The 26888-nt window shown below is 38.9% G+C and overlaps 3 protein-coding genes across 3 annotated transcripts; 1 reads left to right on the top strand and 2 right to left on the bottom strand.

The window, feature by feature from the left end:
• Positions 1 to 5984: 5984 nt before the first annotated feature.
• LOC121524587 lies at positions 5985 to 17184 on the bottom strand. Its single transcript, XM_041810037.1, has 8 exons — positions 16204 to 17184; positions 11236 to 11360; positions 10747 to 10896; positions 10420 to 10511; positions 10166 to 10284; positions 9899 to 10069; positions 9600 to 9803; positions 5985 to 6735 (listed from the first exon to the last, which is right to left on the bottom strand). Exons 1-8 carry the CDS (start codon positions 17110 to 17112, stop codon positions 6484 to 6486), a joined length of 2022 nt encoding a protein of 673 aa, XP_041665971.1. The 5' UTR covers positions 17113 to 17184; the 3' UTR covers positions 5985 to 6483.
• A 2798-nt stretch (positions 17185 to 19982) lies between these two features.
• Positions 19983 to 24388, bottom strand: LOC121524060 (tyrosyl-DNA phosphodiesterase 2-like). Its single transcript, XM_041809236.1, has 7 exons — positions 24157 to 24388; positions 23682 to 23806; positions 23193 to 23342; positions 21263 to 21354; positions 20973 to 21091; positions 20706 to 20876; positions 19983 to 20616 (listed from the first exon to the last, which is right to left on the bottom strand). The coding sequence occupies exons 1-7, from the start codon at positions 24301 to 24303 to the stop codon at positions 20335 to 20337; spliced, it is 1086 nt and encodes a 361-aa protein (XP_041665170.1). The 5' UTR covers positions 24304 to 24388; the 3' UTR covers positions 19983 to 20334.
• A 227-nt stretch (positions 24389 to 24615) lies between these two features.
• On the top strand, positions 24616 to 26888 carry acot13 (acyl-CoA thioesterase 13). The gene is made up of 3 exons (XM_041808633.1): positions 24616 to 24763; positions 24883 to 25067; positions 26467 to 26888. The coding sequence occupies exons 1-3, from the start codon at positions 24680 to 24682 to the stop codon at positions 26624 to 26626; spliced, it is 429 nt and encodes a 142-aa protein (XP_041664567.1). The 5' UTR covers positions 24616 to 24679; the 3' UTR covers positions 26627 to 26888.

The raw sequence follows: 26888 nt of genomic DNA on the forward strand, positions 1-26888 counted from the left end.
TCCCAATAAGAAACTTAAAATACTCCGAATCCACTGACAGCAGTGATCTCTGACACTCCAAAGAAAGTGTGTTCAATGACGCTGTTCTGTTCTAAAGTGAAAAATAACTGGAATTCAAACCTTTCATTATCCAAGATCATACACAGAAATAAATCATATCTGTCACATCGACATACTTTAGTCTCAGCTGAGATTTAAAAACTTGAGATTGTGAAAAAATAAGCAGTTTTCACAGTAAAGGCTTTGGTTCTTCCTTGGTGGGCTCTACTTAACTCTAGTTATAGTTATGCAACAACTGATTCCTAAGGGAAGTATATTTCATAGACACCAACACGAGACCTTAATCTGGGCTGTAACTGCACACCTAAACTGTCGTTAAGGAGTACAGTTTGATGTTATCTTAAAGTGTCAACTAAAGGGTCTCGTTTAGTGCTGTGAAATGCAATACTTCCCATCTGTATCAAGTGCATTACACAAATGCTGTATTTTGTAATACAGAGAATTTTACAGTGTATAAATATTGATATTTATCACTGTATGATGCTTGTTCAGTGTTATTTATGAGAGAGAGAGAAAATAAAGCTGTCTGACTTTTTACATATTTGCACTGTTTTTACTTTCACTATTTTTTATATTTAATCAGCTTTAGAAACACCAAGCTAAATCTTCTAGATTTTTTTAACCATGCAGTAATTTCTCCATACAGATAGTCTTCAATGACAGGTTATGAAACAACATCTACAAGGCAAGGTAAGGCAGTATATGAGCGAGGATATATATACAGTGTATTCAGAAAATGTTCAGAACCCCTTCGTTTTTTTCTGTTTTGCTATGCTGCAGCCTGATCAATCTTTCCTGTGAAAAATATAAAACCCAGGTTTTATTCTCAATAGAACATAACGACATATCATGTTAAGGCTGAGACATTTGACCCTTTCATGAAAAATATAAGCTTATTTGAATTTGATGGCAGAAAAACATCTCAAAACAAGTAGGGCCAGGTAAACAAAGGATGGAAAAGTAAGTGGTACTAATGAAATAAGCTAGAGGGGCATTTTGCAACTAATTAGGTTAATTGTCTACAGGTCAGTAACGGTAAAGGTAAAGATGGACAGAGGTTCACAAATCCACGAAAAACTACATCAAAATAGTGGTTTAATTTAAGAAAATTATCCTCAACGTAAATTGCAAAGATTTTGACTATCCCACCATCTACAGTACATAATATCAACTGAAGATTCAGGGAATCTGTGTACAAGAGACAAGGCTGAAGGTCAGTAATGGATGTTTGTGATCTCTGGGCCCCAGGCAGCACTGCACTAAAAACAAGCATGATTCTATACTGGAAATCACTGGACTCAGGGACACTTCCAGAAATCACTGTCAACACAGTTGGCCATGCCATCCACAACTTGCTAGCATCAGGCTAAAATCTTGTATCTCCATTTTTCACTATATTCCCCCCTAAATTAGTACTATTGTTCACGCTTTACATCTGTCAGTGGTTTCTTAACGAATCTTAAAGCAAAAAAAAAAAAAGGGTCAAAAAGATGCCAACTATGACCATTCAGTATTGAATTATTTGAAAAATACAGTGTTTTTCCATTCCCTAAAAAGTGTTGATTTTGGAGATAGGAGGTTTTGGTCCGACACCTGCGAAATGCAAGATAAGGCTGTATCGTGCAAAGGAGAAGCCATATTTGAACTCGATCCAGAAATGCTATTCTCTTCTCTGGGCCAAAGCTCATTTGAAATGGACTGAGGTAAAATGGAAAACTGTTCCGTGGTCAGATGAATCAAATTTGGAAATTCTTTTTGGAAAACAGCAGAAACAGTCAGAATACTAAGTCAGACATGAATGGGTTAACATTCCTCTCCCTAAATTCCAGCAACTGGTCTCTTCACTTCCCAAATTTTTACAGACTGTTATTAAAAGAAGAGAGGATGCTACACACTGGGAATCATGGCCCAGTCCCTACTTTTCATGGGATGTGCTGCGGCCATTGAATTCAAAATGAGAAAATATTTTTCATGAAATGGTAAAATTTCAACATCTGATATGTTGTTTATCCTAGCTTTGGAATAAAATATGGGTTTATGAGACATGTAAATCATTGCATCCTGTTTTTATCTACATTTTACACAGCGTCCCAGCTTTTCTGGAATTTGGGTCATATTGATATTTAGAAGTCTGTTATCGTGACAGCCCAGGTAGATTGTCTTTTACTCAAATGTGTCATTCATTCTAATTATTACCTCCTCCAAGGAGGTTATGTGATCAGCAGGGTTTGTTAGTTTGTTAGCAACATAACTCAAAAACTTCTGGACGGATTTTGATGAAATTTTCAGGAAATGTCAGAAATGTCATAAGGAAGAACTGATTAGATTTTGGGAGTGATCCGGATCACCGTCTGGATCCAGGAATTTTTTAAAGGATTCTATATTTTTGGGAAATAGGGCTAATGGCGGAGGTCTGCGCTCTCCTAGTGCTCTTCTAGTTTACTGTTGAAGATGTGAGAAATGGCATTTTTTCCTTTTACGCTTCAGCTGGTCTAATCTGTCACCTACCCCACGGCAACAGCAACAGACGTTAAAAATAACAACACAGAAGTTGTTTGTTTTTGTACCCTGATGGTCTTGTTTGCTTTTGTGGGTCATAAAGAAACCTCAGCGCTAATTCCAGACTGTTTTATAACCGGCTAAAAACTTCTCACAGGAGCTTTAAAGGATAACATGGTTATTGATTTCTACATGACAGATTGCTTAATCTCCCTCCCTACAGAAAAGCACCAAGTCTGGGTCTTTCACAAAATGTCAAACTTTAGCATTTACGTAAAGACTTGACTGTTTAATAATTCACAGCTCTGCAAACCTTATGTAACACTGAGTGAATCCTGCTCCTTGTTGTCTTTACTTAACCTTTTCTGAACCTCTTTAAAGTGAGCAGCAGCCTAAAGTAAGCGGTAGCATATCTGTGGGGAAACTCTGGGTTGTAAACAGATGTTTTCACACATTTTGTGATCCTCACCTCAAACTTTAGCAGGAATCTCTGAATAGCACCTGGCTAGCTTCATCCTTGAGAGGGATGAGAGACAAAATGTTCTCGCTCCGACGGTTTCCCCTTATCTTGCAAACCTCTAAATAACTGTCAGCCCTCAAATATGCAGCAAAAGCAGCAGCGGCAGCAGCACTGTACGGCCAGAAATAATGCTGGCTTCTGGGGCAGTTTGTCACATCGATTTTGAAGGGAAGTCGTGATGGATGTGGCGGTGGTGATATAGAGTGGAGCACCACTTATGCTTGCCCTTGCCTTGCCTGTGACAAGCTATCCGAACAAGGGGGGGAGAGGAGTATTTGTGTGGACAGTGTCAGACAGACATTGGTCTAGATAGATTCTGAACATACAAAGAGTGAAAAAGCTGCTCATAGTCATCTGCCTGCAGCACGTGCACAACAAAAAACCCCAAACCCAGCCAGAGTCTATCAATCAGACAGAATCAGACCAGACTCCTCTTGCATTTTATGGCTCCGTCTGTTACCAGGAGCTGCAGCACACACATCCTTGTGCTGCTCTTCACACACAACCCGCCAATCTCTCCCGGGCTGGGGTCAGATCTGTGTCCGTTCCATCATCATCCAACCCTGCCTCGAAGGACAAACCTCCTCCTACAGCCTCCCCGCCAGCACATGGATACGTCCACGAAGAACCAAGAACATTGACTTTGACGGGGCCTCAAATGGAAACCTGAGTTCTCACTGAGGGCCACGCTTTTGGATGGAAATCCAAAAATACATCTGTGAGGCTGTTGGTGCTTGAAAAACTCAGAGTGAAATTATAAAAGGGTGAGTGAAATGATCTTGGAAAACGTCCACGCAGGCCTTAGAGAGGGGAACTCATGATGCGGATGTTTGTGGATTTGCGGAGGAGGAGGGAAAAACGTTGATGGGCCGATGGCAGAGGGATCCTGCTCAAGGCAGACGGATGGATCATGTGACCCCTTTCTTGACTCAGACAGCTGTTGCCTCCATCTGTACCATCAATGACCTGCTGCTGTTTGACTCCTTATGTTGTATAGGAGGAAAAGGCTCAGTAAACACAGTGATAGGGTTAAAATAGTTCACCTCTGGAGGACTTTAAACAAGACTGGGGCTAAGAACAGTTTATTTATATCATATGTACCCTCTGTGGTCACATATAGGCTGACCCTGAATCTGTTTGAGTTATTATTGTCAGAAACATATTACATAATCACAGAAGGTGGACATGCATCCATACAATTCACTTCAATTTTGCCATGATGATAAAAAAAAAAAAACAGTAGGTTTTTACTGTGATAGTGGGATGAGATGGGCCTTGATAATCTTTTTCTTTAAATTAAAGTCTCATCTCATCTTATAAAGTTGATTCCCCAGTATTTCTACCAGCACTTAGTTGTAATGTAGTTCTTTTGCCAGATGGTGGCTCTAGCACAGCTAAAAGCTGTTTGACCAGCTGCCATTAAAGAGTCAAAGAAGAAAAGGGCATTCGTGTCAGGTGATGCAACTGCACCTTAACGGACTATGCGGATGATGAAATGGACTTAATATCTATCAACTGAAGAAAAACATCCATAATTCCAGTTTCAGAAAAGCTGCAAAATGTAGATAAAAACATAAAAACATAAACAATGGATCAGATGCTGAAATTGACATGTTTTACATATTCATGAAAATATCAGCTCATTTTGAATTTGATGGCTGCAACACATCTCAAAAAAGTAGGGACATGGCCATGTTTCCCATTGTGTAAGTCAGTCTTCTTCTAACAACAGTGTGTAAACACCTGATAAGAAAGTACACCAGTTGCTTGACTTTTGGGAGAGGAATGTTGGCCCATTCTTATTGTAATTTTTGATGAGGGAACCTAGCTGCTTTAGCTGGTTTCCATAAAGAATTTAAATTTTTTTTTTATCTGACCACAGAACAGTTTTCCAATTTGTCTCAGTCCATTTTTAATGAGCTTTTGCCCAGAGAATTCAACACTGTTTTTGGATTGTGTTCATAAATGGCATCTTCTTTGCATGACACAGTTTTATCTTGCATTTTTGGGTGGCACAAGTCCTGTCTTGATGACAGACAGTGCTTTGGTGAAGTGTCCTGGTGCCCATGCAGGCCTTGTCCCTTGCACACAGAGATTTCTTCAGATTGTCTGATTCTTTTGATGGTATGAGCAAGATATCTACAGATAAGTAGAAATCTTGGGAAAACCAACAAATACTCAATATATGGGGGAAAAAAGTAGATCAAATGTATGGATAAATGTCCTTTTAGGGTCTCCATACATAACAATTTTCTGAAGTATTAGAAAAAAAAAACAACAAAATGAAAAAAATTATTAAAGTAACAATACAACTTGATTTAGAAAGTTTTCTGATCAAAAGATAAGACAACTACTTTGACAATTAAGTGCATATTTTTCTAGTATTCTAAGCAACACCTCAAAATGTCCCTCGTCGCAGTTTTGAAATTGTTTAAAGCTCCTGTGAGGAAATTTGGGCTTGTTAATTTGGGCGCCCCTTGTGGACAAAATTGTCTCTTTGCAGATTTTGTCCATAACACTCAGGGTGAATCTTTGTAGTGTTGTATTTGAAAAAGGCTATTTCTGCTGTGTGCTGTTTCTCTTTTTGTCTGACACCTACCCTTAGCCTGACAGCAGGCAAAGTGAAGAGCTCTTTTGGGTCTTACCCCTGACATCCATGGGCGTAGCACTGGGGGGAAAAGGATACTGATTACCCCAGCCCACAGTAGGGAGGGGCCCTTAAGACACCTGTAATGAAAAGTGTGTTTTCATTGAATCAACAGCCACTAAATGAATTGGTCAACAGACTGAAATTTGTATCAAAAACATTAAACTATGTGGCGCGCCGGTAGTCGAGTGGTTAATGCGCATGCCATATACGCAGGCGACCCGAGTTCGAATCCGGCCCATGGCACTATCTCCTGCATGTCTCTCCCTGCTCTCTTCCCTGTTTCCAACTCTATCCACTGTCCTATCCAAAAATAAATCTTTAAAAAAAAAAATTAAAAAAACACATTAAAATATGATGGGGGGGTGCTCCTCCCTTAAATATCCCCAAATGGTGTAGTCCAGGGGTGAAAATTATGCAAGTAGATCTAATTTAGTAAAAATATTGCTCAAAAATGGGGAAATTGTAGTTCAAAAATACATTTAAATGCATGTTTGATTGATGTCTTTGCAGGCATTTACTAATGTTGTTTACAAAAGATGAAGCTTAAATACGTCCAATAAAAAAAAAAATGGCAGAAAAACAAAACCGAAAAATCAGTCAAATTTTGACTTCTCAAGCGCATGAATGACACAAACCATCATATCCAGAGGACAAAACAAAGAAGCTCATTTGTGATGTTTTAGGCTTTAGGTGAACTCATCAGAGCTGGACAGGCCAAATGTGTCCTTTGCTGAGCAGGAATGAGAGAGGGGGGTTAGTCTGCTGTGATGACGCCTGCTCTCAGGGAAGAGTCACATCTGTGTCCTCTTCTAAGGTCAGCTCCTCTTCCTCGCTCGGTGCTGTTAAAACTGAGCTGTCTGCTCGTCCAGCGGTACACGAAAACACACTCCAAGATTTGAAGGATGCTGCTCAGACAGGAGAGGGAGACGTGTTGACAGAATCTTGGCACAGACTCTGAGGAGGAGGTCACATCTGGTTTGGGGTAAGACTGAGGCCTGTAGTGAAACTTTCACAATAGAGGATGAACGTAAATTACCAACTTAATACCAATGGGCCTTTATTACACAGTTTGTTCAATATAGCAGGAAAACCGTGGATGCATTCTGTAAAGCTTTAGTTATTTTTGACCCTTTTAACATGAAGGCTTAAAAATGTCTAGCACAGATATAGACACATTACACCCACTGATGTAAAATGCCTGAAAATGTCAAAATTTCCATAGCTCCCATGAAAATGCAAAAAAAAGAAAAAAAAATCTAAAGCAAATTTCCCCCAAACTTCTGATGATACTCTCCAAAGATGTACAAATTTACCCCCAAATTGTCCACGAATAAACTATAAAACTTCCAAGCCATTCCCCCTAATATTCATAAAAAATCTGTAATTTCTAACAGCAGGAATGATTGCTTTGCTGTAGGAACATCTAAGTGTAATGTCATCATATGTGCCTGAAGGTTCTCAGGAGGTCCTTCAAAGGCTTTTGTAATGATGAGCTTTTTAAAGGTTTGTTGTTTGGGCTCCTTCCCTTTATTCCAAGAGGACAGGGCAGTGGACAGTGAAGGAAACCAGGAGGAGAATGTGAGATGAACCTCTCCGCTCAGCTATCAGTGCCCATCAAGATGAGCTTTTCAAACGTGTTTTCATGTCTCTGTTCAGTTGTATATTTGTTCCATCTAAGCTCCAAACTGGGACATTTTTCATCCAACAAATGTGTGACTTAAAAAATTTCATGTATTTTATTTCTTGTTAAGGATGTGGTGGGGGGTCCTGAGGCTGGCCCAGTTCAGAAGCACTGCTGTACAAGGCTTTCAATAACAATAACACTGCCTACATTCCAACATGCTAGCCCCCTGACACAGAAACCACATGAAAATCCCATGTTTTCCACACGTGATCGCACATTCAAAATGTGATCACATGTAAAACTTTCCAAAACCACGTTTTCTATATATAACGTAAACTTTTCAGTATGGGAAAGCCCATTTTTTTCACTATTGTAATTTTACATCTGAAATGATCTAACTGGTTAATGGTACTGTTTACCAATGAAGAGGGTAAAACGATTTTAACATCTTAAATCAACAAGCCTTCCTGTGTTTATTTGTATTTTCTTGAAGCCAAACATTGATTTATAGCTGAAATTACAGTGATTTTGTGTCTGACATTCAGCTGAATTTTGTGTGACCATTCAGAATTTCATTTGTTTTTATTGTAAATAATAAATCTTGGTCTATTATCAGAGAAGGTCACATTTGTTTTCAAATGCATTTCAACTCTGCAGTGCTATCTAGTGGTCAAAAGCCAATACTACATGCACTAAGAGCTGCTTATCTATGGCTCATCATACTGTGGTTCAATTCATTCAACATTTTATTTGCAGTGATATTTATGGTATTGAAATCCTAACTATCTGCTGTTTAATCTTAGTTGTTTGTATTAATCTAATTTTTTACACTTTAAAACAGCTGACTTTACTCAAGCCCTCTGGAAATAACTATAAAATGTCGACAGGATGGTCACCACTCTATGGAAGCACCAAGCAGACATACCTCTATACATTTTATATGAATCAATTCTCTGGGAATAACAAGTAAATTCTGGGAGTTTCCAGTAATAATGGGATATTTTTTTAGATCTCTTAAAAATGACTGAAATTAACTCATGATCCCAGGAAAAAATAATCATACATTACCTTGAAATAACAATTATCTCAGCATTGTTATTCCGAGATAAATAGATATAATCTCAAGAAAACAACAAAAATTCACTGTTGAGCATATATTAGTTCAGGCAAGACACAGAGTCAAGTGCTGCCATATAATTGAGATCAGCTGATCTCACGCAAGCCCTCATCAGCTGATGGCCAGCTGACTGGCTCTCTGAGCACTATTGGCTAATCGCACTCATGCTGCCATATCTAAACTGCTCTAGCCTGGCTGTGCTTTGCTGCTCCCTCTGCAAGCTGCTTTTGCAACCCTCCTCCACCCCAGCTCCTCTTTCATTCTGCTTCTGACTTAATCAGTGTCATTCTGTGGCCATTGATAACTGCACTGCTCTGTTTTTGTGTGTGTTTTTTGATGTGTTTTATTCCTGCTTGATGCTTTCCATGAAGGCTTGTGGAGGAGCAGGGGGATCCTAGAACAGCCACACTGCCAAACATAAATAACGGCAATCTGTGGAAATTAATAACTGCTAATAAAGAAAAATATGTATAACTGCAAATCATGTGTTTCTTGACAAAGTGGTCCTGACTGAAATGGAGCTCAGCAGAAGCTCAAGCAAAAAGACAGTTTCTTACTAATTCATTTGTCACCACTTGTTCATATCCCTCCCTTCTTCCTTTTATTCTCTTTTCCCGCTCTGGTGATCAGCTGATCATGGGCTTCAGTCTTTTAAGTACTAAGGTAATCAGATTCTGTCACAACCTCATTTGTCATGTCATCATGTCCCTGCCACACTTTCAATCTGTCATCCTCTCTTCCAAAGTCAGCCTTTCATTTCAGTGCAACCCTCCTCCACCCCAGCCACCTCCGTTCAGTTAATTACTATCTAGTCCAGATCCCCACAGGTCATCTCCTCATCTGATCCTGCATCCCTCATCAACACCACAACCAGGAGCTAGACTCCATTTTCATGCTGCTATATATTTGGAGAGCCTAAGGAAAATGTCCCCCGTTAGCAAACAATGAAGATCTGTTGTACTGTATTGTATTGCATGCCTTACCGCTGTGACATTTGCTAACTGTTGCTTAGTGCTAAGCAAATGGTGGATTAATGTTGTTCTGTGTGTTTCTAGCCTATGGAGAAGCTACAGTAAATCCCCCAGTGATCACTAATATATCGCCCACAGTCCAGCTTCTCCAGTCCTACCAGGGCCATGTGGTCAGGGGCCAGGCGTGGAACACCATCCTTGTTAGTGGCACGGAAAAAGATTCGATCGAAGCGGCAGCGAGCAACAAAGGGAACAGTCTTGTTGGTGTTGACTTTAGTGTCCCATGTGTAGCGGCAGTGCTTCTGCTTTCCAAGATGCTCCCACACGTCACAGACACTGGGAGGCAGGCCCACCTTCGCCACCTAGAAAGAGACATAAGATATGTCCTTTGTTGCAGGCATTATTTGGGCCATTATAAATAATTTAGTTTTTTGTTCACACAGAGACAAAAAATGACCTCAGTGTCCCTGAGGTTGGTATCCCCTCCAAACAGGACGGTGACATCAGCAGGGGCTTCTCTCATCTTCTCAATTGCCACTCGCAGCTGTTTCATCCGCTCCTGTGAGTGGTCTTTACAGCTTTCTAAGTGTGTCGTCATCAGACACAGCTTCTGGCCTTTAAAAGTCACCTGATATCAAAGACAAAAATGAATGATTTATCAATGAAGATGAGACAAACTAGACCACACAACATTAAGTATTTGGACAGGTATCTGAGTACAAACCTGAGCTACAAGCAGATTTCTCCCCATCCGAGTGGTGGGGTATGGTACTATCTCACTCTCCACAAAGTTGACTCGTGACTTCTTCAGCATCATGCCAGTGAAGTAACCGTCTTCACCACCTGGTGGAAGAGAGCGGTTTAAACTGCTGAATCCAGCCACCCTTTTATAGTTCAGTTGCACATAATAATAATAAATTTCTTTATAAAGCGCTTTCAGTCAAAGAGCTGTGCAAAGAGATAAAATACATCCAGTACCTTCAATGATTAGGTAGCTGACAGCCCGTTTCTTCAAATACTGAATATAAGGTGGGATGAGCTCTTGAAGAAACACCACATCAGGAGTGTATCTACATGAAAAGAAGGTTCATTTTAAAATACTAAGCCCCTTACAACCTTTGGAGCTGACCAATATACAAACATTGGATCCTGGAGCTACTCATGTATATCTTTAAGGGCACTACTCTACAGCCAAACTCATATCAACAAAACTGACAAAATAGCACTGAATACCCCACATTATTCAAATATTAAAGTATAAAAATATGTGATGTCAAAAATAGAAGTGTATATAGATGAGCTTACAAGAGCAAGAAGGAGAACAGGCCTCTGGCGCGCTCTGGGAGGTTGTCTGTATCAAGTCCGTCCACGTTCCAGGACATCAGGGACAGCTTGTTTTCATCTTCTTCTGATGGTTTGCGTGCAGAGGTTGGACTGTCACCAGTTAAATCTATACTGGATATTTTTCAGGGAGTGTTTACAATGTTAGTTTTGAAAAGTAAGAGGATCCACAATACTTTGATAGTTTTCAGTAGCAAGGGTTTTAAACCAACACAAACTCTGTTATTCTATTTGTGCAATATAGAAAGTGTGCAGAGGTTCTGGGTACTTAGAAACAATAAATTAACCAATATTAGGTGCCAAGAACATCTATTTTTGTTGCTGTGGAATCCAAACAGGCATCAGTGCCCACTAATGAGGCTTGAATATCTATTATTGTAACAACCCTATTTAAAGATCATCACACAGTTTAAAGTTCATTTGTAACAGGACAGGGGAACACAGGAACTCTACCATTCTCCTCCTGGATGGTTTTCCTCAGCTTTTGGCCTCTGTGCTTTAGGACTGGAGTTGCTCTCTGGAAAATCTTCTTCAAATACCTTTTCCATGTCAGCCTCAGAAAATGAGTTCAAAGCTCTCTGAAAGACAACAATAGCTTAGGTCAGCATTCATATTCAAATGTAAAATTCAGGTCCTTTTTAATAACTTTAAAAAATATATCTTTTTTATTGTTATGAACGTGCACACCAAGTACCATAGTCAGAACTGTATTTATCTTCTTGTTGACAGATCTTTTTTCCCTCTGGTACAATTGCCTTGATTTTTTCGGGATCTGGCTGTACTCCTTCCTTGGAGAGTCTCTCTCCCAGGTAAGTGATGTCACTAACTCCAAACTGGCATTTTTGTTTATTTAGTTTCAGGTCTGATTTCTAGGCTCTGTTTAAGACTTTGCACAGTCTGTCGTGTTCCTCTTTCGTGGTGCCCCAGACCACCACATCATCAATGAAAACACCCACCCCTTCTACCCCATCAAACAGTTGCTGCACTGTTTGATGAAAAACCTCAGGCGCAGAACTGATACCAAATGGCAACCGTGAGAAACAATGTCTACCGAATGGTGAGTTAAATGTGCACAGTTTAGCGCTCTCCTCATCAAGCACAATCTGATGAAATCCTGATGAAGCATCTAGTTTGGAGAAGTAGCATGCTCCACTTGTTACGTCTGTTTTAGTTGGTAATCTGTAATGGTCACATTGGATACAGTCGCTAGAAAAAGTATCTGAACCCTTGGAGATTTCTTGGATTTCTGCATGAATTGGTCATCAAATGTGCTCCGATCTTCATCTGATTCACAACAATAGACAAACACAGTCTGCTTAAACTAATACTGCAAAAAATGATATGTTTTCATGCTTTTATTGAACAAAACATGACAACATTCACAGTGCAGGGTGGAAAAAGTATGTGAACTTTAACCACGTGTTGGTTAAAGTTGTCCTGCCCTATAAAAAACACACACCAGTTTTGAATTTGCTGTTCTCAAGAAGCATTGCCTGATGTGAACCATGCCTGGCACAAAAGAGCTCTCAAAAGACCTAAGATCAAGAATTTTTGACTTGCATGAAGCTGGAAAGGGTTACAAAAGTATCTCTAAAAGCCTTGATGTTCATGTGTCCACGGTAAGACAGACTGTCTACAAATGGAAAAGGTTCAGCACTGTTGCAACTCTCCCTAGGCGTGGTCATTCTGTAAAGATGACTGCAAGAGCACAGCGCAGAATGCTCAATGAGGTGAAGAAGAACCCTTGAGTGTCAGCTAAAGACTTACAGAAATTCTCTGGCACATGCTAACATTTTTGTTGACAAATCTACAATAAGTAAAACATTAAACAAGAATGGAGTTCATGGGAGGACACCACGGAGGAAGCCACTGCTGTCCAAAAAACACATTGCTGCACATTTGAAGTTTACAAAAGAGCACCTGGATGTTCCACAGCACTACTGGCAAAATATTCTGTCCATAGATTAAACCAAAATTGAGTTGTTTGGAAGGAAAAAAGGCACAGCGCACCAACGTCAAAACCTCATCCCAACTGTGAAATATGGTGGAGGGGCCATCATGGTTTGGGGCTGCTTTGCTGCCTCAGGGCCTGGACGGATTGCTGTCATTGACGGAAAAATGAATTCCCAATTTTATCAATACATTTTACAGGAAAACTTAAGACCATCTGTCCACCAACTGAAGCTCAACAGAGGATGGGTGATGCAACAGGACAACGACCCAAAGCATAGAAGTAAATCAACAACAGAATGGCTTCAACAGAAGAAAATACGCCTTCTGGAGTGGCCCAGTCAGAGTCCTGACCTCAACTCAATTGAGATGCTGTGGCATGACCTCAAGAGAGCAATGCACACCAGACATCCAAATAATATTGCTGAACTGAAACAGTTTTGTAAAGAGGAATGGTCCAAAATTCCTCCTGACCATTGTGCAGGTCTGATCTGCAACTACAGGAAATGTTTGGCTGAGGTTATTGCTGCCAACGGAGGGTCAACCAATCATTAGCCTAGGGGTTCACATACTTTTTCTACCCTGAACTGTGAATGTTTACATGTTTTGTTCAATAAAAACATGAAAACATATCATTTTTTGTTCAGTATTAGTTTAAGCAGACTGTGTTTGTCTATTGTTGTGAATTAGATGAAGACCGGAACACATTTGATGACCAATTTATGCAGAAATCCAAGAAATCTCAAAGAGTTTACACACTTTTTCTAGCGACTGTAGCTCTTTTTAGGTCCTTAGGATCTATACTGAGTCTCAGGTCTTTGTTTGGTTTCTCTAGTATAACTAGAGAGTTTACCCATTCTGTGGGCTCTTCTATATTCCTGATGACTCCGTCCTTAATCAGTGAGTCAAGTTTCTCCCTCAGTTTCTTTTTTAAGGCAACTGGCACCTTCATAGCTGGGTGTATGAGGGTGATTCTCCGATTCGGGGCACCTTTGACTTTTCAAATTTTGAAAAGATAATGTTCTTTAATCTCTATTTTTTCTATTTCAAAAGGTTTATCAATTGGTCTGGAACAAAGATCTTAGCACAGCTTTGATTGTACTTCATGATAATTTTGACATTATGATGCTTTTTTCAAAGTTGTCTCAGTAAAAATGTCATTACCATCACAAAGACAAAACACTGATTTTAATACAAAACGATTTGACAAGCAAACTTTTTTCACAATTATTCTAGTAAGTACAAACCATGCTCTTTAAGAATCATGTTCTAAATATTTGTAAGTACATTTAAGATACATTTTAACAACATGTTCTCTCTGACTTCTTGATATATTACCTTGTCTCAAAAAGGAAATATTGTGTACTCATCAGAATATTTGAATTGCAATGTATATTTTTCAGAAAATGCAAATTTAGACTTTTAAACATCATCACAATGATTTAGGTAAAACCCAAGTTAACAAAAAATAACTTTTTTTTAATCAAAAAATGTATTGTGATGGTAATGACAACCTGCTTCGGTAATGACATTAAAATTAACACTGGTGTTTTTTGTTGCTTTTTTTTTTTTTTTTTTTTTTTTTACAAGATAAAGAAAATACTTATTTTTAAAAACAACACCAACAGGAGAATTGGCATGCTCAACTCAAATGTCCCATATGATGGGTGCCAATCCAAAAAGATAAAATAGAAAATTTTTAGCACTCTCAAGTGTGTAGCATTTTAATTCATGCACAGCAACAGTGGCATGACCCACACTGAACAACAGTCAGGGACCTGCTGGTGATTATCGACCAGCTTATACATATCATCAGAACAATGTCATTAAAAAGACAAATACTAGTAGGAAATACAGTATAGTAAGAAAAATAGTATTTAAGTCATTAAAAAACATATATCACATTATGACTGCAACAACCGCATAAGTAACCAATTGATTTTACATACTAACAATAAGAAAATGCACTTAACAATATAAAAACCTGACCTGTAGAAGATATGGGAGGTGTGTTTCCAGCTATATAACTTTTTATCTTCTCTCTGTTCGTATCACTGACCCTTTTGTTTCTTTGGTTAACCTTTCATTATTGTCTCATGCATCTTTGTTCCTGCTTTGATAATTGTGAGATGGCTTTCAATTTTCCTGTCTCTCTTTTTTTTGTATTGCTATTTTTCTCTTTCAAGATATTGCTGATATTTCTCAGGATCTTCCTTGATTTTGTCTTCTTAGCTGGGGCCATGTTGACATCTTCAAACAAAAATAATGTAAATTACGGTTGGTCACTGTTCAATTACTAGTTGTAAGGTAATAAACAGATAAATTGTCATTACCATAATTGATTGTCATTACCATCACAGTCACTTGTGATGACAATTTTCCCTATTTGCAGAAAATGTTGGCTAAGTTTTAGACTTGCTAAGCTAACTGGTTAGCTAGCATACAATGTACACTGAATATATGTACATATAGTGAAAGTTCCCATTAATTAATTAAAATACTCAAATAGTAACTTGTTTGCTACTGATGCCTAATAAACCTACTCTCAGATCAGGATGTAAAAAACATCAAATTACTTACATGTGGGCATCAAAAATCAGGCTTCCCCTCATCTCAGGGAATGTCCCTCTGGAGCATCTAATTGGCATGCAACAATGTAAGTAATTTTTTGTAAAAACTTTATTGCTCTCTAAAATGTTGAGTGTGATGGTAATGACAGATGTATGAGGGACAGTGATATTTAACTATAAATAAATTGCAAATTGAACAAATATAAACTATATTAATTTGAAAAATGTCTTTTTAAGTTGGAATGAAGAAATGCAAACTAAAATTTTAATGAATTTAGCACTTTTTATTGCTTTATTATAGAGGGGATGTCAAAAAGTCTGGGTTGGGGACAAGTCCAAAACAGTGAAATTCTTGCACATTTAAATTTTCAATACACTAAAAAAATATCAAAATGTCATCATTGAGACACTGTTTTTTTCATAGCTACTACAACCTAACCTTAACAAATACAATAATTGTTTTTTTTAATTAACAACATTTTTTCTTGAAAATCTACCCTGGAGACAGAAAAACTCCCTTAACTGAAGAATCACCCATGACCGGCTCTGTTTCCCTTTAGCTTTGTTTTATGCTCTCCTTAAGTGACCTATACCTGTGAAGACTTCCTTGAATTCTTTAACCCAGTCGTTCTGTGTAGGTTTGCTTGAAGTGAACTCTTTTGCTTTTGTGCTTTGTCTGACACCTTCTCTTTGTTCATGACATGCACTATTTTGTTAAGACCTAGAGCCCCAAAACAGCTTCTCTATTTCCCTCAACAAGTACAAAAAGAGCATTCACCTTTTTCCCGTTAACTGACAGGGAAAGTCTACACACTCCCTTGTGTGGAATTGGTGTGTTATCATAGGCTCTCAGGTTAATCTTTTTGCCCTTTATCTTAGGCTTTTAGGGCAGGACGTTTACCTGTGCTCCTGTGTCCAGTGTCAGAGGAACATCTGTGTCGTTCACATTGATGTGTGCGATCCGTTCCTCCTCCAGAACACCGCTGGCGTCCTCAACAGCTCCCACACTGACCGTGATGCCATCATCCTCGCTGTGGCTTGCCTTTTCCATAAGCTGCACTTTTTTCTTGGAGAAGCAGCACTTGGCGAAGTGATTTTTCCCGCCGCATTTTCTGCAGTCTTTTCCAAACGCTGGACACTGCTTCGGTGCGTGTTTGTTGCCACACCTTCCACAGCGCTTGGTCTCCTTTTCCTGCTTCGGCTCCGGCTCCCTCCGCTTCAGAGTTGTCTGCCTGTCAGTCTGCTGCACAGTGTACACTTCCGCGGTCTCATCCTCTCGGCAAAATGACTTAATTTGCGCCTTCGCGCCCTCAGAAGCCTTGCAAATTTTTATTGCCTTTTCTAGAGTAAGGTCTGTTTCCTTCAATAAGTGCATCCTCACTCTCTTATCTTGCACTCCTGTCACTATCTGATCTCTTACCATGGAGTCGCAAAGTGTCCCAAAGTTACATGATTGACTTTTTAGTCTCAAGTCTGTAATGTACTCTTCAATTGATTCCGACTCCTTTTGTATTCTATTTCTGAAGACATACCTCTCAGATGTCTCGTTTTTCTTCGGTGTGCAGTACTGTTCAAACTTTGCAATCACAGCGTCGTATTTGTCTTTTTCGTCTTCTGTGAAGACAAACGTGTTGTACACTTCCAGTGCGCTGCGCCCTGCCACTGATAGCAACAATGCTATTTTCCGCCGTTGGTCATTCTCCAGTCCAATAGCAGGTGTATAAAGTTCAAAACTCTGTTTGAAAACTCTCCAGTTCTCGTCCACATTACCTGACAGCTTTAACTCGTCAGGTTGGCGGACGGAATTCATTTCAAAACACGTGTATTAGAGTTTCTCCCGGTACCATATGTTATGAACATAGGTTATAATAGTGCAGACCGAGTTCCGTAGTCAAAACTGCTTTTATTTCCTTGTTGACAGTCACACAACATTCAGCTGCTTCAGCCCAACAAGTTTGCTCATACTGCCCTCTACTGGTGTAAGTGCATACCATGTCACTTATCAGTACATATTTTTATTAAGATTTTTAGATATTTTTCTTTACATAATGAACAAATTAATATATATCAACACTGAAAGTCAAGCATTTGAAAGGAAATCAAGCATCAATATATGAACCCCGTTTAGTGAGTCTATGGCATCTGCTCAGTGACTGTTATGCCACTCCTGGCAGATCTGTTAGGCTTTAGCAGCACTTCAATGTACCAGAGGCAGTAGAATAGTTTAGACTGATTTTGAAAAGGAGCATTTCAACAAACCATTTTAAAAGGTCTGAACTAATACATGTGGGAACTGTACCTCTATCTGCCACTTGTTTTCAGCCAGGTAACACTGAGCCACAGTGGGTGTAGAGGTCATTTTATTATGACAGATAAGGTTCACTACATCAAAGTACAGCAGCAGTAGTTATTGCATGTTTCTTGTTATCTGCAAGTTATCTGGGAGCTTTTTAAACTGATTTTTCATGACTCAGGTGTATATTTTGTTCCATCTAAGCTCCATTTTTCATTAAACAAATGCATGAGTTGAAACAATGTTTCTTGAGTACAGGGCAGTGGACAGTGAAGGAAACCAGGAGGAGAATGTGAGATGAACCTCTCCGCTCAGCTATCAGTGCCCATCAAGATGAGCTTTTCAAACGTGTTTTCATGTCTCTGTTCAGTTGTATATCTTTTCCATCTAAGCTCCAAACTGGGACATTTTACAATAAACAAATGTGTGACTTGAAAAATTTCATGTATTTTATTTCTTGTTAAGGATGTGGTGGGGGGTCCTGAGGCTGGCCCAGTTCAGAAGCACTGCTGTACAAGGCTTTCAATAACAATAACACTGCCTACATTCCAACATGCTAGCCCCCTGACACAGAAACCACATGAAAATCCCATGTTTTCCACACGTGATCGCACATTCAAAATGTGATCACATGTAAAACTTTCCAAAACCACGTTTTCTATATATAACGTAAACTTTTCAGTATGGGAAAGCCCATTTTTTTCACTATTGTAATTTTACATCTGAAATGATCTAACTGGTTAATGGTACTGTTTACCAATGAAGAGGGTAAAACGATTTTAACATCTTAAATCAACAAGCCTTCCTGTGTTTATTTGTATTTTCTTGTAGCCAAACATTGATTTATAGCTGAAATTACAGTGATTTTGTGTCTGACATTCAGCTGAATTTTGTGTGACCATTCAGAATTTCATTTGTTTTTATTGTAAATAATAAATCTTGGTCTATTATCAGAGAAGGTCACATTTGTTTTCAAATGCATTTCAACTCTGCAGTGCTATCTAGTGGTCAAAAGCCAATACTACATGCACTAAGAGCTGCTTATCTATGGCTCATCATACTGTGGTTCAATTCATTCAACATTTTATTTGCAGTGATATTTACGACACTGAAATCCTAACTATCTGCTGTTTAATCTTAGTTGTTTGTATTAATCTAATTTTTTACACTTTAAAACAGCTGACTTTACGCAAGCCCTCTGGAAATAACTATAAAATGTCGACAGGATGGTCACCACTCTATGGAAGCACCAAGCAGACATACCTCTATACATTTTATATGAATCAATTCTCTGGGAATAACAAGTAAATTCTAATATATGCTCAAAAATTCACTGTTGAGCATACATTAGTTCAGGCAAGACACAGAGTCAAGTGCTGCCATATAATTGAGATCAGCTGATCTCACGCAAGCCCTCATCAGCTGATGGCCAGCTGACTGGCTCTCTGAGCACTATTGGCTAATCGCACTCATGCTGCCATATCTAAACTGCTCTAGCCTGGCTGTGCTTTGCTGCTTCCTCTGCAAGCTGCTTTTGCAACCCTCCTCCACCCCAGCTCCTCTTTCATTCTGCTTCTGACTTAATCAGTGTCATTCTGTGGCCATTGATAACTGCACTGCTCTGTTTTTGTGTGTGTTTTTTGATGTGTTTTATTCCTGCTTGATGCTTTCCATGAAGGCTTGTGGAGGAGCAGGGGGATCCTAGAACAGCCACACTGCCAAACATAAATAACGGCAATCTGTGGAAATTAATAACTGCTAATAAAGAAAAATATGTAAAACTGCAAATCATGTGTTTCTTGACAAAGTGGTCCTGACTGAAATGGAGCTCAGCAGAAGCTCAAGCAAACAGACAGTTTCTTACTAATTCATTTGTCACCACTTGTTCATATCCCTCCCTTCTTCCTTTTATTCTCTTTTCCCGCTCTGGTGATCAGCTGATCATGGGCTTCAGTCTTTTAAGTACTAAGGTAATCAGATTCTGTCACAACCTCATTTGTCATGTCATCATGTCCCTGCCATACTTTCAATCTGTCATCCTCTCTTCCAAAGTCCGCCTTTCATTTTGGTGCAACCCTCCTCCACCCCAGCCACCTCCATTCAGTTAATTACTATCTAGTCCAGATCCCCACAGGTCATCTCCTCATCTGATCCTGCATCCCTCATCAACACCACAACCAGGAGCTAGACTCCATTTTCATGCTGCTATATATTTGGAGAGCCTAAGGAAAATGTCCCCCGTTAGCAAACAATGAAGATCTGTTGTACTGTATTGTATTGCATGCCTTACCGCTGTGACATTTGCTAACTGTTGCTTAGTGCTAAGCAAATGGTGGATTAATGTTGGGTCTTTGTTAATAATATATCCAAGAGTACAGTCTAGACCTGCTTTTTTGTAAAATGTCTGGAGATAATATTTATTATGAATTGGCGATATACAATTAAAGATTGATTGATTAATCAATGTTTCATAAAGACAAAGACAATTTCTTAAAACTATCAACTTTGGTATCTTAACATTTATTGATGCTTTTTACACTTTAAGGCCAAGACTCCAACAAGGGATACAACAGAAGATAAGTCAACCTCAGAAGAGGTCAGAAAATCTTCCTTCAAGAGAAAGTGGCAGTCAGACTGAAGCATTGCTAATATCTATACCAGGCCTTTGAAACTCAAACTGGACTACCTAATTTTAGACAGAAGATTTAACAAGTGTTTATCAGGTTGTTCTGTGTGTTTCTAGCCTATGGAGAAGCTACAGTAAATCCCCCAGTGATCACTAATATATCGCCCACAGTCCAGCTTCTCCAGTCCTACCAGGGCCATGTGGTCAGGGGCCAGGCGCGGAACACCATCCTTGTTAGCGGGGCGGAAATAGATTCGGTCGAAGCGGCAGCGACTGACAAAGGGAACAGTCTTGTTGGTGTTGACTTTAGTGTCCCATGTGTAGCGGCAGTGCTCCTGCTTTCCAAGATGCTCCCACACGTCACAGACACTGGGAGGCAGGCCCACCTTTGCCACCTAAAAAGAGACATAAGATATGTCCTTTGTTGCAGGCATTTTTTTGGCCATTATAAATAGTTTTTTTTTCACACAGAGACAAAAATAACCTCAGTGTCCCTGAGGTTGGTATCCCCTCCAAACAGGATGGTGACATCAGCAGGTGCTTCTCTCATCTTCTCAACTGCCACTCGCAGCTGTTTCATCCGCTCCTGTGCGTGGCCTTTGCAGCTTTCTAAGTGTGACGTCATCAGACACAGCTTCTGGCCTTTAAAAGTCACCTGATATCAAAGACAAAATCAAATTATTTATCAGTGAAGATGAGATAAAGTAGACCACACAACATTAAGTATTTGGACAGGTATCTGAGTACAAACCTGAGCTACAAGCAGATTTCTCATCATCTGAGTGGTGGGGTATGGTACTATCTCACTCTCCACAAATTTGACTCGCGACTTCTTCAGCATCATGCCAGTGAAGTAACCGTCTTCACCACCTGGTGGAAGATAGCGGGTTTAAACTGCTGAATCCAGCAACTCTTAATCCTTCTATAGTTAACAATAATAATAATAATAATAATAATAATAATAATAATAATAATAATAAATTTCTTTATAAAGCACTTTCAGTCAAAGAGCTGTACAAAGAGATAAAAGACATCCAGTACCTTCAATGATTAGGTAGCTGACAGCCCGTTTCTTCAAATACTGAATATAAGGTGGGATGAGCTCCTGAAGAAACACCACATCAGGAGTGTATCTACATGAAAAGAAGGTTTATTTCAAAATACTAAGCCCCTTACAACCTCTGGAGCTGACCAATATACAAACATTGGATCCTGGAGCTACTCATTACAGGTACATCTAAAAAAATTAGAATATCATGAAAAAGTTCAATATTTTTGTTACTCGTTTCAGTAAGTGAAACCCATATATTATATAGACTCATTACACATAGAGTGAAATAGTTCAAGCCTTTATTTCTTGAAATGTTTGTGATTATGGCTTACAGAATAGAAAAACCCAAAATTCAGTGTCTCGGAAAATTAGAATATTACATAAGATCAATTAAAAAAAGGATATTTTAAACAGAAATGTCAATCTTCTGAAAAGTATGTTCATTTCTATGCACTCAATACTTGGTTGGGCCTCCTTTTGCATGAATTACTGCATCAATGTGGCGTGGGCATGGAGGCAATCAGCCTGTGGCACTGCTCAGGTGTAATGGAAGCCCAGACGGCCTTCAGGTCATCTGCATTGTTGGGTCTGGTGTCTCTCATCTTCCTCTTGACAATAACCCATAGATTCTCTGTGGAGTTCAGGTCAGGCCAGTTTGCTAGCCAATCAAGCACAGTAACACCATGGTCATTGAACCAGCTTTTGGTACCTTTGGCAGTGTGGGCAGGTGCCAAGTCCTGCTGGAAAATGAAATCAGCATCTCCATAAAGCTTGTCAGCAGAAGGAAGCATGAAGTGCTTTAAAATTTTTTAGTAGATGGTTGCGTTGACTGTGGACTTCAGAAAACACAGTGGACCAACACTAGCAGATGCCATGGCAGCCCAAATCATCACTGACTGTGGAAACTTCATACTGGACTTCAAGCAACATGGATTCTGTGCCTCTCCACTCTTCCTCCAGACTCTGGGACCTTGATTACCAAATGAAATGCAAAATTTACTTTCATCTGAAAAGAGGACTTTGGACCACTGAGCAACAGTCCAGTTCTTTTTCTCCACAGCCAAGGGAAGACGCTTCTGACGTTGTCTCAGGTTCAGCAGTGGCTTGACACGAGGAATGCCACATTGGTAGCCCATGTCTAGCATTCATCTGTGCTTAGTGGCTCTTAATGCACTGACTCAGTCCACTTCTTGTGAAGCTCCCCGAAATTCTTGAATGGATTTTGCTTGACAATCCTCTCAAGGCTGTGGTTATCCCTTATGCTGGTGCACCTTTTCCTACCACACTTTTTCCTTCCACTCAACTTTCTATGAATATGCTTGGATACAGCACTCTGTGAACAACCAGCTTCTTTAGCAATGACCTTTTGTGGCTTATCCTCCTTGCAAAAGGTTTTAATCACTGTCTTGTGGACATCTGTCCAGGGTGCAGTCTTCCCCATGAGTGTGTAGCCTATTGACCCAGACTCAGAGACTGTTTAAAGGCTCAGGAAACCTCTGCAGGGGTTTTGAGTTGATTAGCTGATTAGGGTGTGACACCATGACTTTCCAATATTGACCTTTTTCACAAAATTCTAATTTTCTATGACACTGAATTTTGTTTTTTTTTTTTATCTGTAAGCCATAATCATCAACATTTCAAGAAATAAAGGCTTGAAATATTTCACTCTATGTGTAATGAGTCTATGTAATAAATGGGTTTCACATTCTGAAATGAGTGACAAAAATATTGAACTTTTTCCTAATATTCTTTTTTTTTTTTTTTTTTATGTACCTGTATATCTCTAAGGGCCCTACTCTGCAGCCAAACTCATATCAACAAAATTGACAGAATGAAACTGAATGCCCCACATTATTCAAATATTAAAGTATTAAAATATCATGTAATGCCAAAAATAGAAGTGTATAAAGATGAGCTTACAAGACTAAGAAGGAGCACAGGCCTCTGGCGCGCTCTGCAAGGTTGTCTGTATCAAGTCCGTCCACGTTCCAGGACATCAGGGACAGCTTGTTTTCATCTTCTTCTGATGGTTTGTGTGCAGAGGTTGGACTGTCACCAGTTAAATCTATACTGGATATTTTTCAGGGAGTGTTTACAATGTTAGTTTTGAAAAGTAAGAGGATCCACAATACTTTGATAGTTTTCAGTAGCAAGGGTTTTAAACCAACACAAACTCGGTTATTCTATTTTTGCAATATAGACAGTGTGCAGAGGTTCTGGGTACTTAGAAACAAGAAATTAACCAATATTAGGTGCCAAGAACATCTATTTTTGTTGCTGTGAAATCCAAAAAGGCACCAGTGCCCACTAATGAGGCTTGAATATCTATTATTGTAACAACCCTATTTAAAGATCATCACACAGTTTAAAGTTCATTTGTAACAGGACAGGGGAACACAGGAACTTTACCATTCTCCTCCTGGAGGGTTTTCCTCAGTTTTTGGCCTCTTTGCTTTAGGACTGGAGTCGCACTCTGGAAAATCTTCTTCAAATACCTTTTCCATGTCAGCCTCAAAAAATGAGTTCAACGCTCTCTGAAAGACAACAATGGTTTAGGTCAACATTCATATTTAAGTCTTTAAAGAACTTTAAAAATATATTCTTTTTTAACATTTTTAGAGATTTTTTTCAGAATTAACAAAGTAATATATATCAATATTGAAAGTCAAGCGTTTCAAAGGAATTCAAGCATCAGTATATGAACCCTGCTTGGTGAGTCTATGGCATCTGCTCAGTGACTGTTATGCCACTCCTGACAGATCTGTTAGGCTTTAGCAGCACTTCAATGTACCAGAGGCAGTAGAATGGTTTAGACTGATTTCGAAAAGGGGTATTTCAACAAGCCATTTTAAAAAGTCTGAACTAGTGCATGTGTGAACTGTACCTCCATCTGCCACTCGTTTTCAGCCAGGTAACACTGAGCCACAGCGCTGTCCGTTCCCGCTATCGCAGCAAACTCTGTACAGAGTCTCGTTCTGTTTTCCTCCACGTTAGAAACTGAAGGTTTGTCCATGTCGGGTGTAGAGGTCATCTTATTATGACAGATAAGATTCACTAAATAAAAGTAGAGCAGCAGTAGTTATTGCATGATTCCTGTTATTTGCAAGTTATCTGGGGTGTACCAACAAAAAGCTTCCGGGTGGATTTGAGAAGTCTTAGAAATCCCAAACCTCTGAAATGTTTTTTGTTATTAAAAAAACAACTTTGATTATTATTTCCTAAATGACGAATAAAACACTAGATATATTCTGTATGGAGCATATTTTTGTCTGGTTTAACATTTTATATGAAGGTAGTGTAGCTATCACTTTAGCTCTAAGTTTCATCCGGACGAATATATGAATGCAACACTTTCCGCTTCGAAGTAAACACAAGTTTGACATTGGCCACATTTATTTGCCTTTAACATGGCTTCAATGCCTTTAAATACATTAAAGCATTTAGTGAAATCAATGTTGGATACTCCGGGCTTTGACAGAGTACTGAGCAAGGTAAAGACGCATTTGATGGATGTATTATTTGTTTTATTTTACTGCACTTACATGAAAAACAGTCAGTTGTTGGTTGTGTTAGCATGGTAAATATCTTTGTCATTCTTTTTGTCCCTCAGGTGAACATTTTGTCTGCCAGCCCAGGTAAGGTTGTGTGTGAAATGCGGGTAGAAGAGGAACACACTAACCGGGGAGGGACGCTGCACGGCGGGTTAACGGCCACCCTGGTCGACGTCATCTCCACCGTGGCGATCATGAACACCGAGAGGGGAGCTCCGGGAGTCAGCGTGGATATGAACATTACGTGAGTCCTTGGCCACTTAAACGTGATTATTACAGAAATATAAATCTATTTATAATTATTTTATATGGTTGTTTTATTTAAGGGCTGTTGGACGCCAAAGTGGTATTAACAGGTCAACATTAAATCAAGACAGAGTCCCCAGTGTATACATTGCATTATTGCACAATGCCTATGTATTGTCTCTGACAAAAAAAACCCTGATAAATATTTCATCCTAAAAACGCTTTTACATCTTACTTTAGGTAAAAACAACCTGGTTGGAGATTCAGAGACTGTTGTTGTTATTGCATATTTAGGAAAGATCATATCTTATTGGACAAGCTCCTTGGGTATCAAATGTAGCTACTTAGCATTTTGAGTAAACTTTGAATGGTGTACCTTTTAATTGAGTAGATATATAGATCAGTAATATTGCTTCTATTTACAGAAATGTAACAAAAGTGACTGTACTTTTACTTGAGTAAAATGGTTTGTACTTCTTCCACATGTGTTGTTATTATTTGCCCTAATCAACATGTGTAAGTGTATTGGACATTTATTTAATTATACGTATTTCATACATGTGCATATTTTTGCATTAGCATGCAAAGGAAGACTAAGTATTTTATTGTTTTCAAATCTTATACCCTACAATTTGTAATGTGTTTAATAACCTTTTAAGAATCCTTACAGGTGGATTGAAACATACACTTCAAAGACTAGTACATAATCAAGTTGCTTAGCTACTTCTTTTTGAAATGGTAATGGAAGACACAAATATTTTTTCACAGGGTAAACCTCTATCTCCCTACAGTTTGTACAACTTTCTAAGATTCCTTAAATACGTACAATCCAGACTCCATGCCTAGGGATGGGTATCGTTTAGGACTTTTTCTGGTACTGGTGCTAAATGAATTTTTTTTTTTTATGGTGCTAGTGCCTGAATTGATACTCTTGAAAGAAAAAAGGTGTCTGGGTATTGTAAATCATTCACAGAAATATCTTTATAAGATGCCAGTCGACCATGGGATAAGAAAAGGAATCCGGTGTAAATTAACGCTAAAATCACACAAAGTCCCTAACAGTTTTCTTACCTTTCATTTAGGGTGGGGTATAGAAATGAATTATTGACATCTATGTTGTTATTTGGTCTGGTAGGTATTTGATATGTTGGTACCAGATTTTGATACTCAACCCTGATGCTATGTAAAAATAAGTGTTGACTAAAGTTATTTATCATCAAGACTGGCTTGATCACGTTGTTACAGTTAAAAAAAACAAAAAAAAAAAGTCTAACTCCACATGTATTCATTTCCACTGAGTTGAGAATGTCCTCAACCTTTAGTGCGTTTGTCAGCTCAGTTTGAAGATTAACTCCATCAACTTTAAATGACTGGAGACAAATGTCAATGTCTTACAGATACATGAGCGCTGCCAAGATGGGAGAGGACATACTGATTACTGCTCAGGTTCTGAAGCAAGGACGGACGTTGGCGTTTGCCTCTGTAGACCTCACCAACAAGGTCACTGGAAAGATCATAGCACAAGGAAGACATACAAAACACCTTGGAAGCAGCTAAACTGTCTCTTCCTCTGTGCCTGTTTGTAAGTCATACCATGAATGTGTACAGTCATAACAAAGGACTCACCTCTGCTTCTAAATATTAGAATCACTCCTGATTACGAACAAAGTTGCAGTCATCAGTGCTAAAATTTTTCTCTTGGTTTGTTAATTTTGTCACTGTTACATATTTGTTAAGTTAAAGACACTAATAGCAGTTTTGATCAAATCTTTGTATAACATCAACTGTTTCATGCACATGCAATAAAAAATGGACAAGA

Source organism: Cheilinus undulatus, linkage group 16 (genome assembly GCF_018320785.1).
Source record: "Cheilinus undulatus linkage group 16, ASM1832078v1, whole genome shotgun sequence".
Taxonomy (NCBI): Eukaryota; Metazoa; Chordata; class Actinopteri; order Labriformes; family Labridae; genus Cheilinus; species Cheilinus undulatus.